Source organism: Pelecanus crispus, chromosome W (assembly GCF_030463565.1).
Source record: "Pelecanus crispus isolate bPelCri1 chromosome W, bPelCri1.pri, whole genome shotgun sequence".
In the NCBI taxonomy this organism is placed as follows: Eukaryota; Metazoa; Chordata; class Aves; order Pelecaniformes; family Pelecanidae; genus Pelecanus; species Pelecanus crispus.
The window spans coordinates 5,353,010-5,374,669 of NC_134675.1; the positions used below are offsets into that span (position 1 = coordinate 5,353,010).

General features: G+C 35.4%; 1 protein-coding gene across 1 annotated transcript in view; it reads left to right on the forward strand.

Moving 5' to 3' along the window:
* The window catches only part of LOC142596550 (nipped-B-like protein), a 107,462-nt gene that overhangs the window by 78,962 nt on the left and 6,840 nt on the right, over nt 1–21,660 (forward strand). The window contains 17 exon segments of the mRNA XM_075725737.1: nt 2,869–2,958; nt 3,206–3,420; nt 3,521–3,623; nt 4,573–4,671; nt 4,775–4,921; nt 6,765–6,899; nt 8,331–8,429; nt 10,032–10,085; nt 11,266–11,374; nt 12,604–12,740; nt 14,446–14,586; nt 14,913–15,006; nt 15,117–15,271; nt 15,532–15,622; nt 18,919–19,092; nt 19,631–19,821; nt 20,626–20,733. Of these exon segments, the coding sequence (XP_075581852.1) occupies nt 2,869–2,958; nt 3,206–3,420; nt 3,521–3,623; nt 4,573–4,671; nt 4,775–4,921; nt 6,765–6,899; nt 8,331–8,429; nt 10,032–10,085; nt 11,266–11,374; nt 12,604–12,740; nt 14,446–14,586; nt 14,913–15,006; nt 15,117–15,271; nt 15,532–15,622; nt 18,919–19,092; nt 19,631–19,821; nt 20,626–20,733 (2,142 nt within the window).

Consider the following 21,660-nt stretch of genomic DNA (forward strand, 5'->3'; position numbering starts at 1 on the left):
TGTCCTTTTAAAAATGTGGACTTGCACATTTCTTTTGGATGCTATACATTTCTTTCTGAACTACTAATTGTTCTCGGCATGATTAGATCTGAAGTTGAGTAGTCATATCAAGTTCATTTCCCTTTCAGTTACCTGAAAAGACTCCCGATTTATTATATGTATTTTATAATGACTGTTATAGATTTATGTTGAAGGAAAAATTTGTGTGATTTACAGGCATTCAAATAAAAAATCAAAATTCATCTACTCCTTTATGAGGCTGATACTTCCCATAACTTTTGTCAATTAGAATATTGTACTACATATAGTGACAAATCTTTATGTCTGTGGCTTAATATAATTTTTACTTCTGTGTGCTAAGGGGTTATAATTCTCCTCTGTTGGCAGTGATTTTGACTATTCTACATTAGACTTCATAGGGAAATATTTTAGAAGAATCCTTTTCTCTTTCCTTATCTCCAGAAGTTATATAATAGTATTGAAAGATATTCTAAAAAGATACATACCCAATCAGTGACCTGAATTTTTATGTTTATTTTGGGTTTTTTACAGGATCAGACAGTAACTAGGCATTGGCATCTGCAGAAAATAAAATTGCTGTGGGCAATTGAGTGCTAAAAGCATTTTTTCAGTTACTCGGGAAGCTTAACATCAATGATGGTAGATAGTACCATCCATACATTGTGGAAGGTGTATACTATACAGTACCATCAGTCAGGGTAGACAGTGTGTTGTTTATAAATGATTTGTAACATAAGAACAAATAACTACTTGGAAATGTGTACGTGACAGCTAAGCTTCACTTTGTTGTTCAAATGGCAAGAAAATAAGATCCATCGGTAGACATGTTCAGCTTTAGTCATCAGAAAGATCTTAAATTATTGTTTTAATTCAGAAATGAACTTATACCTCTACAGATTTTTCTTTCCTGCTGAATTGAATGCTTAGACTCAGTTGGATATTTCCTTCTACCCTCTGATATCATTACCAGGATATTCCCCAATGATTGATGAATGCTTATAACTCTGTCTACTGTGGTCTGGACTCATGAACTGTACAGTTAGATTTAGGAGAAAATCTATTCTGTTTTGACATTTTTAAGCAGTAGATTTTTTTCATAGAAATCTGTCATAGATTGTCAAGTTGATTTGAACACTTGTGCATGCTTTTCATTAGTTTATCTCTTGATACGCTGATCTTCTGGACTTGTAACTGTACCTTTTTCCACTTGCTGATGTTTGCAAGCTATATTATGTGCTGCATTTGTGACAAGATTCTCAGTCTGTGCTGTTCATACAGAAGTTAAGATGGTTATAAGTTACAAGTTTTATTGCTGAAGAAGAAAAATGTTCTGTAGCTGAAGAAGTTTAAGCCAGAAATTATTCTTCTACTTTTATTATCAATATTGAATATAATTTGTTGCGGGCTTCACAGTTTCTTTTTGTTTGTTCTGGGTTTTTTACTTGTTTGAAAATAGTTAGGCAGTTAACGTTCATCAAGCAACTTCTTTTTTTCAGCCTTTTATCCACAGAATTTAATATTGGTTAAAGGCCAGACTTTCAAATCACAATTTGCACATATATTAGGGTGCCAAATATATATTGATAAACCTATATTAGTATTATGTGCACTGTAGACATGTTTTGCATTCTTGAACTCCTTCATTTTGGAAAAAAAATATCCTTTTTTCTGCTGTAGCATCAGCAATTGCAAGGACCTGCGTATTTCAGTATGTACCAAGGAAAAAAGGGTGGTTTATGTTTTTGGTTTTATGCTGTCTTGTAGATGTTGTGAAAGTTAGTTTCAGATTCATTAAGAAGTTAATTGATACCGATTTATTCTCTATAAACCCTATATGGGGAGAAGTACATTGTCTGATGGTCATATACAAAATCGTTGTTCAATTTACATAGGCTAGAACTATTTAAGAGATCAGGATATACATATTTCCTATAAAATAGCCTCTTGGAAAAAGTACATTCTGTTTTTAACATTCATACAATTTAGATATTTACAAATCTGATACATAGTCTCCAGCACTAGTTTTCAGATTAATATTTCATATGTAATCCTTTTTGTGCATCTTAAAAGCGCTTCACAAGAAAATTAATATTACCCTATTCTGTAGATAGGCTTTATGCACTAGGTGGCATTTTTATAAAATGTATGTTTGTCCTCAAGATTTTTGACTGATAGAAACTTAATTGAGTCTCAGAGAGCGTGATTCTTTAGTGCTAGAGCTCAGGGGTGTTTGGGAACAACCTCTGTAATTTCTTTCCTAGATGGATTGAGTATACTTGCTGCACTTTATCTGTATGGATGCTTTATCCCTGAAAAAAGTTATACCAAATATTTTTGCAAAGGGATAAGTTACTTTTATTTCTTTGATGTTTCCCATATGTTTTTACTGTTGTCTGTGTTTCATATTTATTTTCATTTGATTTTTTTGCCTTTTATCCCTTGTTCACCTGAGAAGTCACTGTTTCAGTATTTAATATTGGTGAGAGAGCTAACGATTACTTTTATAGGTTAAACCTTGTGTCAGTCTACTATGTGTGATTTCAGCCCTTCTTTTTTCCTCAGGGACAGAGGGTCTTCACACAAGATCATAGAATGAAAATTAATCAAATCAGTCTGTTTTAAAACCAGTCTTATTCTGCTGTTAATTGTTTTTAGACTTTGGAGCCACAGTCTAATTTGGTTTAGTCTGTATAAAGTTTAGAAGTAATTGATTAAAAAATTGTTAGTTGTATTGATAATTGCAGAACATTAACTTCAGTGTATTTTATATGTGGACATGCAGATTTTCAGATGATAATTACCACTGTGCAATATTCTATTTTATAACTATCTTTCTATTTCTGATAGGTTTCAGGAGGAGAAGATGAAATTCAACAGCTGCAAAAGGCTTTGCTAGATTATCTGGATGAGAACACAGAAACTGATGCATCATTAGTGGTAAATTTCAGCTTTCTGATGTCAAGTGTATATAAAAATAATTTTAGTAACATGTACTGAATAAAATGATTTTTGGTCATGCATGTTAGTGCTTCAATTAAATTGTCACCCTAACATATACTGTTGATTGTGTTTTCCAAAATATGGTTGATGCATTAGACTCACGTAATCTCATTATAAATCTGTTAATTTCACTCTTCTATATCTGTTGGTTTTGTTTTCTGTGTATCCTGCTCTATTTCTCCAGTTTTCTCGGAAGTTTTATATAGCGCAGTGGTTCCGTGATACAACTATGGAGACAGAGAAAGCAATTAAATCTCAGAAGGATGAGGATTCATCTGAAGGAACTCATCATGCAAAAGATGTTGAGACCACAGGACAAATCATGCATAGAGCGGAAAGTCGCAAAATGTTTCTTCGCAGCATCATTAAAACTGCTCCATCTCAGTTCAGTACACTAAAGTACGTTTCAGTACCACTGATTTCTTTATTAACCATGCATTTGATGTTTTTAATAATTTTTGATAAACATGTCCTAATTAAAACATTGGATTTGTTGCAGGATCAATTCTGATACTGTGGACTATGAAGATGCATGTTTGATTGTTCGCTACTTGGCCTCTATGAGGCCATTTGCCCAGAGCTTCGATATTTATTTGACACAGGTAAACTGTGCTGGAAGTCTTAGTACAGTGAAACAGAGTTGGTTTCTGATCCCAGACACTTTTGCGGTAGTGTGCAATATCTGTTCATTGTTGAGCACAGGTATATTTAACAGGCCATGATAACATCATGTGCTTTCATATTCTGTATTGATGACATAAGTGCTTACATTTCTTTTTCTTGTATGCATTTCATATGTCATATTGTACATGCATTATTTTATTTGTCTGTGTATGTATATGGCAAAATCATTATCTTAGATGTACGCAGTAAAAGGATAATTACAAAATGTTGAAAACTTTTTTTACAGTTTCTGTAAGCTGTATGCTCATTTGGTAATATTAACTCATTAAACTGATCTTAATTTGATTTGAAAATACAAGCCAACTTGGTCAGTTGCTTGCAGTGCATGTTACTGTCATTTTGGAAGCTGCTGTTTGACCAGTGTGGTTTCTTTCCTTTTTCTGGGAGAAGAGCTCTAACATGTTGGCATGGTGACATGTTTGAACTCCAGTACTGGTTTAGTTGTTTATTTTAGTTTAGGTTGTGTTGCTTATATTGATCTGCATACAGAGCCATTCTTAAAATTATAGTGCCCAAATCCAGCTCTCCTGTTGAAAGAACCATGGTGAAAGCCACAACTGAATGGCAAAAGTAGAGTTTAAAATGAAGGGACTTAAAGTGAACATACGGACCCTGTGTAAATCCTGTTTGGACCAGGCTTAGAGATGTAGCAAATGCTAGTAAATATCCATGCTCAGTTATCGGTGCCACAGAACATCACTTGCATGCACCTTTTTACTGTCTGAGAAGATATATACAGTTTTTAGTAGACAGATATTCTTATTTTAGTTAAATCATTTGCATATTATTCTTCTGCATTTTTGCCTGTTAAACATTGTTTGCTACATTCCCAAAGCAATTGAATCTTTGTTTTTGTTCTCTTATTAGATTCTGCGTGTACTTGGTGAAAATGCAATTGCTGTTCGAACAAAAGCCATGAAGTGTTTGTCTGAGGTTGTTGCTGTAGACCCCAGTATTCTAGCCAGGGTAAAAAAAATGAAATATCCGTTATGCATATGCATTCTTCTGTTACGCTTGAAAGAAATCTTTATTTCTTATTTTGGATCTGTGTTTTATTTGTTCTTTTTAGCTGGATATGCAACGAGGGGTTCATGGACGGTTAATGGATAACTCCACTAGTGTACGAGAAGCAGCTGTGGAGCTGCTTGGCCGATTTGTGCTCTGTCGTCCTCAGCTTGCTGAGCAGTATTATGACATGCTGATCGAAAGAATATTGGTACTGTGACTTGTGATATTTATGATAAAATGTGTCATTTGAAAATTTGTTTTCAACTGAGTTTATATGTTTAATAATATGGAATGATGATCCCAAGAGTAAATTATATTTTATTATTTTAATGGGAAGCATCATGCTTTTAAGACCAACCTTGTAAAATGCATCACTTGTTTCCAGTGAGGCTTTGTTACATCAAAAGGTAAACATACATAGAAAGTTGTACCACATCAGAACCAGGATTATATTCCTTTTGATTCCTTTATGAAGGCACAAATTAGGTGAAATGAGGAATTTTTCCACATCTCTGAAGTCTGAGATATGGGTCATTGAGGGCAGTTCAGTAGTGTGGGTGATGAAGAAAGATCTACAACACAGTAATCTAAAGTTTCCATTTGTAATCCAAAAGAAAAAAAGATAAAACTATTTTGTTTTTCTGTGTTATGTTTTAGTGTTTTAAAAGGCTTCTTATTAGAGTTTTTGTATAAAAAGTGGGTTTTGTCTGGATGTTCAGATAAAATACAATGTTAATTTAACTGTAAGAGAACACTAGCTTTTAGCATCCATATCAGGTTTTTAGTCAAATACTACTCATTTGCTATAGTTACATGATAAAACACGTTTGTGAATGGTTTTGGAGATGTGCATATGAGCATACATAAAGCCATTCATCCTGACATTCAGATTAAACAGGTTTTGAATAAGGTAATATGAAGTGAAGCTCCTCATCCATCTCCTTAGACGAAGCCTAGGAAAATGGAAAAGACTTGCTGCATGTATCTTATCCATAAGCTTTATCCAAAGGCTTTTGAAGTATTAGTCCAGATATACAAAGGGTCTTGTGTGTTCCAACAAAGTAGCTAAAGCATCATCGCATCTAGCTTGTAAGCTCTTGAATTAAGAAGTGAAATTATACATTTGCAACATCATGAGCTCTTAAATGGGAGGGTATAAATGGAGGAAGAGTTTCAGTGTTCTGGGGACTCAGCCAGAACCTTTAGAATTGTTGCAAATAAAGTGGTACAAGTTATGCGGACCTTTTGTATAAGTGCACTCCAGAATATTTTAGCTGCCTTTTCTAAATACGTTTTGCAAGTCAGATTGGCTGACCTTCAAATATTAATTCATATAATAGAATCATAGAATCATAGAATTGTTTAGGTTGGAAAAGACCTTTAAGATCATAGAATCATAGAATCGTTTAGGTTGGAAAAGACCTTTAAGATCATCCAGTCCAACCATTAACCTACACTACCAAGTCCACACTAAACCAATCAAGGGTAGACTAGACTAAACCATGTCCCAGAGTGCCACGTCTACCCGTTTTTTGAACGCTTCCAGGGATGGTGACTCCACCACCGCTCTGGGCAGCCTGTTCCAATGCTTGACGACCCTTGCCGTGAAGAAATTTTTCCTAATTTCCAATCTAAACCTCCCCTGGCGCAGCTTGAGCCCATTTCCTCTCATCCTATCGCTAACTACATGGGAGAAGAGACCAACACCCACCTCACTACAACCTCCTTTCAGGTAGCTGTAGAGAGCGATAAGGTCTCCCCTCAGCCTCCTCTTCTCCAGGCTAAACAACCCCAGTTCCCTCAGCCGCTCCTCATAAGGCCTGTGCTCCAGACCCTTCACCAGCTTTGTTGCCCTTCTCTGGACATGCTCCAGCACCTCAATGTCTTTCTTGTATTGAGGGGCCCAAAACTGGACACAGTATTCCAGGTGCAGCCTAACCAGCGCCGAGTACAGGGGGACAATCACCTCCCTGCTCCTGCTGGCCACACTAATACATAAATTAATTAATGTCTGATTTGTTTTCAAGAGTGTAATGCTTTTCTCCTCACAGGATACTGGTATCAGTGTCAGAAAGAGAGTCATAAAGATACTGCGAGATATCTGCATTGAACAACCGACATTTCCCAAAATTACAGAGATGTGTGTGAAAATGATTCGGAGAGTCAATGATGAAGAAGGCATTAAGGTAGAATGAAACATATCCTTCAGGATTTTCATTATCATGTGTTCTATATTTTGACCAAAATAAATCAAAAAAGTATTTCATTGCTCCTTTGTAATTTTTATTATTTTTATTCACTTTTCATTTTTGAGAGCAAGTATCTTAGCTTTCTACATTGCTGTCTGACTTGGTTTTCTTCTGTTTTCTTCAAGTTCTTTCTGACAATTAAAAGATTTTAAAAAGTTATTGTCTAGGGTTGTTTTTTTTCTTCTTGCAAGTGTTGTCTCTAGTACTTCTCTTTTATAACAAGTAAAATTGGCATATAAAACTCCTTTCTGCAAACAAAATAAACTTTAAGTCAAAATTAAGTACTTGATGTTAGTATATGCCAGATTTGTAAGTTCTGCATATAGAAATTATAAAGTATTCATCTGTGCTAATTTTGCATTAATTATGAATGTTTAATGAATCAGTTATTCCCCCTAAAATGTTACTTATGTAATCATATTCTACCCTTTGTGCAATATATATGCAGAAGGGCATAAAACTAAGATTATGTGTTGAATCATAAACCTGACACTGATGTTTTTTGTTTGATTTGGCAAAAAAAAATTAAAATTGCTGGGTAATTAAGAATATACCTGTAATAATTTTGTATCACACTTTCAGTGGGATTTGAAATCTGCAACTTTAAAGCTGCAGCATATATTTTACCTCTTGAGATACATTAATGCTAAGTGGCTTTCAGAGAGGACTGTTAATCAAGAAGTAGATGGACAGCTGGATCCAAGGTGCTGCTGGGAAAGGAGGATGACCTTGTTCTCTCTCCTCCTTTCCCTTGCCTTTCCAACAACCTCAGAAAGATCAGGCAGTATCTGCAATGTCTTTTTTGTGTCTCCATGAATGAGGAATGCTTCTTACAACCATATGCTTTATAAGTAATTCAGGAATAATTAGTTCACTTTAATTCTATTCCATCTTTTCTTCCATCCAAAAACATTGGAAGGGAACCGACTTCCTATGTTTGGGTAGGGAGACTTGGCTTCTCTCTTTTCCCCACCTTGTCACAGCTGTTCTGAAAATGCCAAAGTAATCTACAATTGCTGCTAATTCTGCTGTAGAAATTGTAACCTTGTGTTCAGTTGTCAGCTCCTCAGGGTACTATGTTTTCCTGAGGAATGCAAATTAGTGCAGGAAAGTGGTAACTCCATTTTCTGTAGCATCAGTTCTCAGTGATCATTTTAGTGAAGCTTGCTTAGATGCCAGTATAACTGCTGTAATAGTAGATCTGGGTCTGTCTCAGATAATATTATCTACAACAGTCTCACTTAGGTTGAATAATCCCTTACGAAATGGCACGTATCAACAACAAATCTATTGTATGGATGTATTAGAAATAATACCTGTGTGCCAAGATAAGCTTATTTATTTCTGCTATTTTTTTTTTCCCTTCAGAAATTAGTAAATGAGACATTCCAGAAGCTCTGGTTTACTCCAACTCCACACCATGACAAAGAAGCAATGACCAGGAAAATACTAAACATCACTGATGTGGTATGTTAAACAAATTTGAATTAGAATAGAATCGTAGAATCATAGAATCGTTTAGGTTGGAAAAGACCTTTAAGATCATCCAGTCCAACCGTTAACCTAACATTACCAAGTCCACACTAAACCAATCAAGGGTAGAGTAGCAACCCCACGCCTCCTGGCTTGGTGGCTGGATCATTTATAATGAAAGTAAAAACTAGGAATCATTAAGATTGGAAAGGACCTCTAAGATCATCAGTCCAACCATCAACCCAACACCACCATATCCACTAAACCATTTCCCGAAGTGCCACATCTACCCATTTTTTGAACACTTCCAGGGATGGTGATTCCACCACCTCTCTGGGCAGCCTGTTCCAATGCTTGACTACCCTTTCCATGAAGAAATTTTTTCCTAATATCCAATCTAAACCTCCCCTGGTTTAATTAAGTTGCATGCAAAATTTGATTATGTTTTTAGTATCTTTGAAATATTGTCTGTAGTCTTTTAGAATACAAAAAATATGCAAGTAATTTAATTATCAGATGGTTTTCTTTATATGTCTCCTGACATTGAATATATGCTAGAATTATTCATCTGATGGAACAGGCTGTAGGAAACTTTAAATGCTCACTAATCTCCTGGCAGTGATAACTGAGACCACGTTACATTCAGGTTGTGTAAAATACTTGTTCAGTTAAAACAAAAAATTTCTGTTATATTTAACATTTTGCTAGTAGCAGCATATAGTTAAGCCTAACTAAGAAGTTGTCTCTTAAAAGAAAAATTTCCTCAATTGATAACATTTATTTTGAAAGGTTAATAAGCTGTTTTAACAAATACAGGGTCATGTTCTCACCCAGGGTAAACTAGTATCTGCATAATTTTATCTACTTTTTAGGAGCAGCAAATAAAATAACACGTCTCAAAAAAAAATCTGTTTCAGATAAAATGCTTATACATTTGTAGTGAAAATGTGTTGTGTAAAACCACTGTGCTGAGAAGGTATTTTAATATTAATTATACCAAGATGTAAATATCAAATAAAAGTACTTGCTTCACTATTTAAAATTATGGGTTTAAACTCCATCCTGCTTTTCAGTATTTTTACTAAATGGTAGTGTAGTGTGCATTTTTCCAGACTGAGAAGTCAGTCGATTTGACTTCAGCTTAATTGTCAGTTCTCCTGCCAATTCTATTTTGGAACACCTGTGAGCTGTTCCTGACATATGATACCAGTGAAGGCTTAGTTTGTTTGTATAAAAATATCTATATGCATATATATACACACATGTTCATTTTTAATATGTCAGGCTCGTATTTGTGCTTTAATCTTTACAAAATGTTGTTCTCCGAACCCAAAATTTGGTTTACATTAGAGCCAGCAATCTCCAGTAAAATGTGTAGGCCTCGTGTTGTATGGGATATAAATTCTGGGATCACTTAAATGGTGAGAACTATTTTTCAAATGCAGAAGACAGTTTCTGATCTCCAAAGAGATTGTACTGAATGTATATGAAAATATATCTATGCATGTTTACTGGTCTTTTAAGATGACATCTGTACTGAAGTAATTTTTCTTCAGATGCCTTTTTTAACCATTTTATTCTCAAAACTACTTTTAGGTTGCAGCTTGTAGAGATACAGGGTATGATTGGTTTGAACAGCTTCTTCAAAATGTAAGTAATGAATTTTGAATGTATGGCACAATCATTGTAAGAATTTTAACATTTCTTTTTGGTACTAAAACGCATTGAAGGGAGACTACAAGAGCAGTCCTTTACAGCAGACCAATTCATGTCCTTTAAACATCTGACCTTTTTTAAAATCTTCATTGGTGGAATTTTCTGTGTCTCCAACATTAGTTTCTTTCTTTCTATATGATCTGTTTTAAAAATACTTCACTTTTTGTTTTGGGGAGGGTTGTTGGTTGGTTGGTTTTAATTTCATGGTCTCTTCAATAATGAGTGACATAACATGCAGTCCACAGCTAAGATACTTAATTCTGAAATGAGACCTCTAGTGTAATGTAGATTTTTTTTAAATGGTAGATAAATGTATTTTCACATCTAATATATTTGTTACACAGTTTACAGAAGCTGTGAATCTTCAGAGTATAGCTTACTTGGACATTATATTTTACTCTGATTTTTCTAAGGAATGAGCTTGCTTTGTTTATATCTCTTAGCCTGTGTTATCTTTCTTCTCTACAACTTGTATGCACTCATTAATTTTCAAGCAAAATTAACAAAAGCATGCATGGGGGAATTAGAGGCCTCCAAAGATTTTACTTTAGCCTGGAGTGCCGTGAAAATAGGTAGCCAAGTAAACCAAAGTGCCTCTTAATGCCTGCACTGAAGAAAAAGCTATAGTATGGGCTCAATTAAATTAACTGATTAAAATGTTCATAGAACTGTGTTTCATCTTAGTTTGATATTTTTGCTTAGTGTCAAAAACAACGTTCCTTCTGAATTTGCTCTTTTTTTTTTTCTGAGCGTTTTAAAAAGCCTTCTAACTCCTATTAGTTACTGCTGGCAAGTATGACTACATTATTGTTTTCTGCATTATTTCATTAAGCACAAAGTTAACTTTCATCCCAATGCAAAAAACAGTAGAACTGTTCTCTTCTTTTTGTCGCAGTTAATTTTTCTTTACTTCTCTTGCATTTTGGTTTGACTTTTTTTTTTTTTTTACTTCCCTTACTTTTTCTCTTCACCATGTAACTTTTATGGAGAAGTTAAATGCTTTTGTAGTGCAAAATCCTTGTGTATCTGTAGTAATTGTTATAAAACCAGCATGTATCCAATGTAAATGAATGCACCCTTAATACTAAATCATTTTCTGTTTCATCTGCTATAGCTGTTGAAGTCAGAAGAGGATGCCTCATATAAACCTGTGAAAAAAGCCTGTACTCAACTTGTTGACAATTTGGTTGAGCACATTCTTAAATATGAGGAATCCTTATCAGGTAATATTGTTTACGACCCAGTAGGTCCTTTGAATTTTATATGATACTGTAACAGTGGTTGTTCAAATTACTGTCGCGAAAAGTTACTGTTACAGAATTCCTATTACGAAACTGATGGTAATGAATTATTGCATTTAAGTTCATTATGAACTTTTGAGCACTGTATAATAATAAAGCTTCCCTAATTTGTGCCCAGGTGGCCAAGAAGGCCAACAGCATCCTGGCTTGTATCAGGAATAGTGTGGCCAGCAGGAGCAGGGAGGTGATTGTCCCCCTGTACTCGGCGCTGGTGAGGCCGCACCTGGAATACTGTGTCCAGTTTTAGGCCCCTCAATACAAGAAAGACATTGAGGTGCTGGAGCGTGTTCAGAGAAGGGCAACAAAGCTGGTGAAGGGTCTGGAGCACAGGCCTTATGAGGAGCGGCTGAGGGAACTGGGGTTGTTTAGCCTGGAGAAGAGGAGGCTGAGGGGAGACCTTATCGCTCTCTACAACTACCTGAAAGGAGGTTGTAGTGAGGTGGGTGTTGGGCTCTTCTCCCATGTAGTTAGCGATAGGACGAGAGGAAATGGGCTCGAGCTGCGCCAGGGGAGGTTTAGGTTGGATATTAGGAAAAATTTCTTCACGGCAAGGGTAGTCAAGCATTGGAACAGGCTGCCCAGAGAGGTGGTGGAGTCCCCATCCCTGGAAGTGTTCAAACAACGGGTAGACATGGCACTTTGGGACATGGTTTAGTCTAGTCTACCCTTGATTGGTTTAGTGTGGACTTGGTAGTGTAGGTTAATGGTTGGACTGGATGATCTTAAAGGTCTTTTCCAACCTAAACGATTCTATGATTCTATGATTTTCTCTAGCTAACCACAATAACAGAACTACTTTTAAAACAACTTGTTCAAACTTTTAGATCACTGAAAATAAAACAAATGTGGCAAGCTTTATTTGCATTAATATGTTCTACAGTTGTAATAGGAATCATTAGTTGGGCCAGTCTGCTGTGTACAGTAAGTAGTTTAAAAACTAGTGATGTCTTTGAAGCATCTTTACTTCTTATTTCACATATTTTGTGATCACATACAAATGTTAACACATTATGTTCTCATCTCTAATCTAATAAGAATATTCTGTATTGATCTTGAAAGATATGTTATGAAAGAGATATTCATATGATGTTTTGGCCATATGTTTTTCATTGCTCAACCATTACTTTGTGTATTTTCTAAATTTTTTGCAGATTCTGACAACAAAGGTGTGAATTCTGGTCGCTTGGTTGCTTGCATAACCACTTTGTTCTTATTCAGCAAAATCCGGCCCCAGCTAATGGTCAAACATGCCATGACCATGCAGCCATACCTGACCACTAAATGTAGTGTAAGTAGAGAAAATTACAAAATCAGTCTTTTTTTTTTTCCCAGATAATTAAGCATGGAAATTATTGGCTGTCTTGTATGCTTGATGAAATTGAAGGTAGGAAAATAGAAATAAAAATTGTGTTTCTATTTCATGGGCATCTTATCTTCTGAAGATATTAGGTCCTTTTGATGATCTCTGTAGCTTCTAAGATGCTGTTCCTCACTCTCTACCTCCACATTTTACAGCCAAATGAAACTGAAACCTGTGCTGACTCTTTCCTTTGAGGACTAAAACCCAGTTTTTCACCTGTTATGAAATAATTTCTTAAAATTGTTTTGTTTTATAGTCACAGTCTTAAAAGTAGTTAAGATTTAACATATGAATTTTAAGACTAAAGGTATGGTTCCATAAGATAGAGTGATCTAACATATAGCAAATATATTGGAAGGAAAATGTCCTGCTCTGTCCTCTTCAGCACTTGACCTCTCCCTTCCCTAGCTCTGGTGTTTTTGTATTACCCTGTAAGACAGTTTAGCTCACGAAAATGGTAGAGAGCTATAATGCTGAACCCCCCACTCCAGTAAAATGGCCCCCCTCCTCTGAAACGTTGTGTTGCTTTCTGCCAGTTTGATTAGCACAGTTGGCTCAGTGAAGGTTGTGATGAACCCCTGATCTGGCAGAAGGAGCAGGGCAGGATCATGCAACCATAGCTCAAGGAAGAGCTTGGCTTGGTGGGTGGCAGCAATCCATTACATTAGGTCAGCTGCCCAGGGAAGGACAGGTTTGAGAATACTTATCAGCTTAGCTTGTAGGTATAGCCTAGCATTTTATAGGTTCAGCATTCTCTAGGCACATCTACAACAGACTTTTAGAGCTGCTTCTGATCAAACAGTATAGGAAAGGGTTATCTGATTATTTACTTGCTGCAACATCTCTTTAGTGCATTACATAAGTTTTGTACTTATACAGGTTGAGATGAATTGTAGAATTACCACTGTCAGCTTGAATATGTTAAATAGCTTGATAGTAGCATTTGGGAATTATCCTGTCGTGATTAGTGAGCTTGATTTGTCAAAAAAGTAAATTTCTAGAAGGATGTATATTTAATATACAAATGTTTTTCATAGATTCCTCACAATACATATACAATCACGATAATGTAAACCAGTAATAATTTTAATTGTAATTTCTATATTGGTGCGCATTATTATCTATTTTGTTTAAGCCACGTTCAGCCATAGCACAACTTCATTTGTTGCCGATACCTGTTGCCAGGTATTATGTGTTCTCTAGTGTGCATGTGTCAGGAAGAGTTCCTAGATTTGTTGTAGGACTCCAAAAAATTGTCAGGACCAAAAGTTTTCAGGTCTGTCACAGCCTTGATGAGAGCTGAAGTTCAGCTTCTACAGATTCCCCCCCCCCCCCCCCCCCAGAAGTTCTGTAGAAAACAAGAACTTGCTTTCAAAATAATATGTAATTTAAAAGCAGATGTAAACTATATAAATATTCATTTAAATCTTTACCAAATATCTTACAAGATACATAATTGTAGTATACCATTAGGTAATTGTATTACATTAATATGTATTTGCATGTAATTGTATTATATTAATTTGTATTATGTAATATTAATACATATGTATTACATAATACATATTAATAATACTTAGATTATAGGTAACACAGCCAGAAATGTTAAATGCTATAAATACTGTTGTTTCAGACCCAGAATGATTTCATGGTGATCTGCAATGTTGCAAAAATCTTAGAACTTGTAGTGCCACTAATGGAGCACCCAAGTGAGACCTTTCTTGCTACTATTGAGGAAGACCTCATGAAACTCATCATCAAATATGGCATGACGGTAAGCTTTTAATTGCTACTGTTCAGTTGATTTCATTTCACATTGTGAAATACATGGTTTTGATTTAAAGAAAGTCTGTCTTCATTATGAAGATAACTTTTGAGCCATGAAAAATCAGTGTTCTTCATTTACTGGTGTTTGTATGTGTTGTTGCTATATTTTAACAATTATAAGTTTGGGCAGGTTTACAGAGCAGTCTAGGAGATGGACATTACATCTGTTAGATTGTTAGTTTTAGTTCTACATAGCTTTTTCCTACATAACTTCACAAAAATCTCAGTTTTAACTTCTAAATGTATAATTCATTTGTTCTTTCTTGATCCTAGGTTGTTCAGCACTGTGTGAGCTGTCTTGGGGCTGTTGTGAACAAGGTCACACAGAACTATAAATTTGTGTGGGCCTGTTTTAATAGATACTATGGTAAGTAAAATCACAACATGTAATTGTCACTTTTCAGTTTTGGCTACAGATCTTGTCTTAGGGATACAGTATGATTAAATACTGTGACCAAAACTTTTATCTTACTGTAGGTGCACTTTCGAAATTAAAAAGTCAACACCAAGAAGACCCCAACAGTACAATACTTACTGCCAATAAACCAGCACTCCTTAGATCACTTTTCACTGTTGGAGCATTGTGTCGGCATTTTGATTTTGATCAGGAAGATTTTAAGGGCAACAGTAAGGTAAAATAACTTGTATTTACTCTCTGTGTCTTATGTATATTGAATGCTTCAATTTGAAAGCACAGTATTCCTAGTCCCTCAAAGCTATGTATTTTTTCATAATGCATACAATATAGCTTTTTGGTTTGTAAATACATGGTTTTGCAAAGGCCATGCAGTAAGATTGTGTTTTTCCTTTTTGATATTTATGCTTTTTATAAGAGATTAAAAACATCTGTTTCATCTTCAAATAGCTATTATTTTTGTTTTAATTTCCTCAGGTTAACATTAAGGATAAAGTACTTGAATTGCTGATGTATTTTACAAAACATTCAGATGAAGAAGTACAGACAAAAGCCATTATTGGCCTTGGTAAGAAATATTAATAGTTTTTATTATTCCGCTATAGTAAAAATCCATGCATTTCAGCAGGAATTCATTTATTTGTGTAGTGTCAGGGGAGTTTTTTTAAAATCAAAGTTCACTGCATGTTTTATTTGAGAACTGGCTATAGAAATGTAATCAAAGGGATACTTTGAAGTTGCATACTTCTGCAGCAGAGTGGATGCTTTTGACAGTGAATGTCTTTTTTTATGTGTGACCAAGTCTTAAAAAGCATCAGGTTTCCAAAGTAATGGAGATGTTATGTTTTTCCCACATGCAAGTATGTTGTAACTCCAAATCTTGTTTTTCAGTCCACAAGGTATGGTTAAAGAATAACTAGAAAAAATGCTGGAAAAACTTTGAGAATTTTAAGTATAGGGGCAGATATTCTGCAGGAGTCAAGGGAACTCCGGCAGTTTATACCAACTGGGGGATGCTCTGTGAGATTTCACGAGGCATTGAGATGATGTCATAGTCTAAATATTACAGTTTGTTTTGGGATTTTGGCAATATTTCAGTTTTAAATAGATTCTTTATCTGAAGGCATTAGTATGGTATTTTACTGACTTGCAGTAGTACATGAACTGTCATTGAGTGGTTTGTATCATGTTCATTCTCTGCTCAAGGACAAAAACTGTACATGTGAGAGAATCTTGTTTGGGCAGATAGGCCTTGGTTTCTGGAAGAGTTCAGTTCATGGTTATGGCTTAGTCTAAAGAAAGTTGTCTCCCATGTGTGTGAGCTTGCATTGTATGGTTTAACTGTGAACAAGAATTTGCCTCCTTATGCTGCTGTTTATGTGGCTTTTTAGATATCCTGCTTCAGTTCAGGCTAGGGAGGACTCTGAGGATAAGGACTGAGAATGAATCTTGATTTGATATTCTGTGAGGAAACCATTTCAGACAGCTGAGTGGGATTAATGGCTTTAGAGTTGCCTCTGTTGCAGGAGCAATGCTATGGTGTTCTGGACTAGCTGGAGGTTTTTCTAGGCATTGTATCAAGATGCACAACACTTACTGCAGTCCATTCTCATTTAATTGTCCTCTACAGAATATTGCACGTGGGATAGGGGCTGTCTTCCTAACCATAGCCATGATTGCTTTACTCATGGATGCTGAGAATGTTGCATTCGACAAAAATGTTTCTAAATTACAGACTGAACTATGATCAGTTTGGGGGAAGAGGAGAAAACAGGGGTGGCTATATTTTTTTTTTTTCTCTGCCTGTAAGCATGTCAGTCTTTATTTTAATTAAACCTCAGACAACTGTTTTCTGTGATATATTAATCTCATCTAAGTACTGGTTCCATTTTGAGGGTAGCTGCTGGATGTACAGAGATGTGGTAGGCAGTGCAAAGTTCTACCTTACAGGCTGGTAATTGAGCCAAATTGTCAAATCCATTCAACATTTGTGTGCAGCAATAAGGTGAAAATGACTAGCAAGCTAATTCAACTTTTATATACAGTGAAGGCATCACATGAAGACTGTGTTCTTTCCTATCGGTAATTATTAGTGTGTCCTTTCAGTAAGGACACTCAACAGTTTTAGCCTTTGCTTTGGGATGTGTCACTGCTGTTGAGGGATGAAGCTTAACCATAAGCTTAATGGTTATGGTTATGCTTCTCTTCCAGATGATGTGTACTTGCAAGGCAGATTGAGGATACAAAATTTTGTTAGTAAATTTAGCTAAACCTGTAAGTATCTAAAAGGTAATGTCTTACTTGGCCAAGTTCAGTGCTTACTCTTAACAGAGTGAAAACAAAGGTATGAAGAGAAGTGGTGTGAGGGCAGCCCTGAGATGTGAGTCAGTCCTTAAAAGAACACAGCAGATGCCTTTTTTCATCTCCTATGACAAATTCTTATGCCAAGTAAGATTTCTTCCCCGCTTACAGGGGATGGAAAAATAAGAATTTCCCTGAGAATACTGGTGGTTTTAGACTCTTTTAAGTAAGTGAATGAAGGAAAGAAAAAGTTATGGATTGTTACACATACATGCACGTGCTTTTCATTTTTAATATTAACCTTAAGAAATGGATTGGACTTTCTCAGAGGTGGTCAAGTTATAAACATCAATATACACCTGTACAGAGTGCACAATTATAGTACATACTACAAAGAGGAGCATCATTCATTTTTCATTCCCCTCTTTCCCCTCCATCTCCCCTGCCTTCTCTCCTCTTCCTGTTTTAAGACTGAAATGAGATCACTGAGGTCTTGCCCTAGACTTAGCCTTTACCTACACTGTCTTTTCTGTGTGCAGAGCCTGACTCAGTCTTCCCTTTGTTACAGCCACTTTTATACATTGCTTTTGCATAATTTTATTTGCTTTCATTTTTCCCCCCATTCTTCTTTTATGTTTATATGTTTTCTGTGTGTTCATTCAAAATCTTAGTTTCCTGTGGTTGTGAAAAATACACTTAATGTCTGCTTTTCTCACAGTCTTAAAAATGAATCAAGCAGTTAAACATAGTTTAAATTGGGAAGTTATGTTCCCATTACTGGTTTTTTTTTATGATACTCTGTAAGAGTTTGTCAGCAGCACTTCTAAATCTACATACGTGATCTAAAATGATATATACTGTCACTAATTTAGATCAAAGTTTTTATGAAATAAAGACTTCCCTGACTAAGAATAACCAGTTCTTTGTCAAGGGTAAGGCTGCAGCTAAAAGCAGTTCTATAGTGTATATATTACCAAGACTACATTTGTTGGAAGGCTTCAGATAGTTTTCAAGAGAAGACCTTAATAGGTATATGAATAATGACAGTGAGAGGTATAAATTTTATTTTACTGTGTCCACTATGTTTTTTCTTTTAAGATTTTATTTTTTAAATACTCATTATATTTATAAATTTTTCCACATTTGCTCTGCCTCCATATGAATAACTCTTCACAATTTCAGCAGAATGTTTTTCTCCAAATATATTAGAAAAATAATGGGTAATTTTTAGCAATGTTCCTCCCTTGTTCTTGGGAGAGCTCCTAGTCATTCAGATGCAGACCAGTACACTAGACATGCTTCCAGACCTGTATAACTCTTCTCAGTGCAACTGCCCTGGGTCAGCACCCAATCTTTATCTGTCAGACAGTGTCATGGCTAATAGAACTCCTTATAAGCTTTGAATGGTGTCCATATGAAAAAGCAATACTATTTGTACAAGAAAAAGCTATGCTGTTGGGAGGAGATAAATTTCATACCTCTGTTTTGAAGAAAGGCTTAAAAAGCAGAAATACAATTTCTAGATAATAACGTGGAATATTTCCTCTTTTCTTCCACCCTTAGGATTTGCATTTATACAACACCCAAGTTTAATGTTCGAACAGGAAGTGAAGACTCTATACAACAGCATTCTTTCAGATAAGAACTGTTCAGTAAACTTAAAAATCCAGGTGTTAAAAAACCTCCAGACCTACTTGCAGGAGGAGGATACACGTATGCAGCAGGCAGACAGAGACTGTAAGTGTTGAGTTCTTCTGTGCTAATGAGGCATGCAAAACCTAACTTTCTTGCATACAACTACTATATATGTGAACTGAGTCACTTAAGATTGTTATCTAATCAATAATATTGTACACAAAGTATCTTAGAACAATTTTCAAAAATTCATTATGTGCATAGGTATATTGAGAAGTGTAGCTGCTTATTTACTTTCAAGTTCTATAAATCCTGAAAGCAAGCAGGAATGCATAATTGCTGTAATGATGGTAGTAATACTTTTTATCAAAATCTTCTCTAAGGTTAATTTGCAGATACAAAATAAGAAATTTTAAAAATTAAAATCTTTATTGAGGAACAAGACTTTAAAGTTGTGTCTCTAGTTTTTTGAAGTATATTTGCCATCAGACTGTTCTATGTTTCATGAGATTGTAAACCCATTCTAAGACAGCTGAAATGTGTATGTATTGTAAATCTTAAAGATCAGTATGCATCAAGTAATGGTAAAGTAAATTATTATACTGTGGTGAGTGTGCTATTGCTTTTGTCCTTTTTATAGGGAAAAAAGTAGCAAAGCAAGAAGACCTGAAAGAAATGGGTGATATTTCCTCAGGGATGAGTAGTTCCATCATGCAGCTATATCTGAAACAGGTCCTTGAGGCTTTCTTTCATACCCAGTCCAGTGTACGCCACTTTGCTCTAAATGTCATTGCACTGACGTTAAACCAGGGTCTCATCCATCCCGTTCAGGTATGGTAGGCTTTTATGATGGGGGGTTTTGTTATTCAGGTTTTCAGAGGTTTCTACACTTTCTAGATACATTTCTAGTTTTTCTCTTCCAGATATGTTACAGTAATTTCTCATTGTAGCAAGGGGCCTTTACAGAAAGCATATTTTGAAATCTATTTTATGTTGTTTAGCCAGTGAGATTCCAAATGCTGTATTTTCTTGTCTTTGGATCAAGATGTAAAAGCCCAGCCAGTGCCTAAAGAGCACTTACAAATGCACATTGGAGCATATTTCTGTTATACTTAGAAATTTCAGGTGTATGCCAAGCTGTTTTCTTTATTTGATTCTTTATCCTGAAAACTGTGTCAGCTTGCCTCCACCTTAAATCCCCATGTCCTCCAAACACTATGGAATTCCAGAGTCAATGTCAGAACTTCAGTTAATCATCTCCATTATTCTTTGCTTACATAATATTTTTGTAATTATTTTTTTTATACCACAGCCATTGTGCATGTTCAGTCATAAGTGGTGTTTTCTTTTTTTTTAAAATGGCATTTTTTGTAGTGTAAATTGGCTTTAGAGTTTGAGAGAAATGGAAATACTACCTGAAACCTCACACAACTTCTGTCATTTATAATGCTGGTGTCTTGTGTATTTTGTACTATTTGCTTGCAAAAAGTAGTCAGGTAGTAAGTTGCACAGAGCTTCCTATTCTAGTTTCTGCAGTAGTCAGAATATAAAAAGAACAACAGTGTAATAGAAGAACAATGAGTGAGAAAGAGGAGGTACAATGACTCTGAATAATCATTTAATTTGTTTTTCAAGTGTGTGCCATACTTAATTGCTATGGGCACAGATCCAGAGCCCTCTATGCGAAACAAAGCTGACCAGCAGTTGGTGGAAATAGACAAAAAATATGCTGGGTTCATTCACGTAAGTAATTCTAATTTATCATTTTACAAAATACTGTTATGTTCTCTGGTGACTTAACACTTGAATAGGCCTCAGCTGCAGAAAAAGAATATAAAGTAACAAATAAACAATAACTATAAGCAGTTGTAAGGAAGATCACGACTCTTTCCCCTGTTTGGAGATTTCTGTTCTTAGAAATAGAAAGGATATAATAATTTGAAGCATCTCTTCCAGTCTAAAATTTCCTTTAATTTATAATTCACAGTAGTGTTTTCCTCACTGAATAGTACATAAGAGCATTTATTTGATAAGAGGTAAGGACAGCTGTTTCATAATGTTTAGCAATGATTTTCCTGTATCAGTCGACTAGGGAAGAGAACACCTTGTAAAAGTAGAGGTCTTTAGTATATATGTATTAGAACGTTAAGGCATCAAGGCTTTATAAATTGTAATCTAAGCAGAAGGAGCATAGGAAGGTGTTAAGAACTGAGGGATCTTGCTGAAAGGAAAATCTGAGGGCTAAGTGAGGACTTGTGGAGTTGTGGCATAGTGCCATTAATTCTGCTTAAGATCTGAAATTGAGCTGCAGCACTCTCTCCTTATTTCAGAAGGCCCCAGTCTTGGTTCAGTGAGTGTACTACATTGTGGGACTTCCCAAATCTGATTCTGTTTCACTGAAATTGGAGCATTGCACTGTTCATGGCATCCAAACAGATACCTAATCCAGTAGGTGAAGGCTAGCAGATGAAATTTGCTATATAGGCAGCTGGGATTTAAGACAATGTATAGATGAAGAGACAACTACACTGAACAGAAGCAGAGATGGTATGAGGAGAGTTGGATATGCAGCCTAGCTAGAGATTGTTTGTTTTGAAACTAGAGCAGGAGCCTTGAAGTAAGTAAAATCAGCTGAAAATTACAGAATATATGCAAAAAAACCCTCATTTT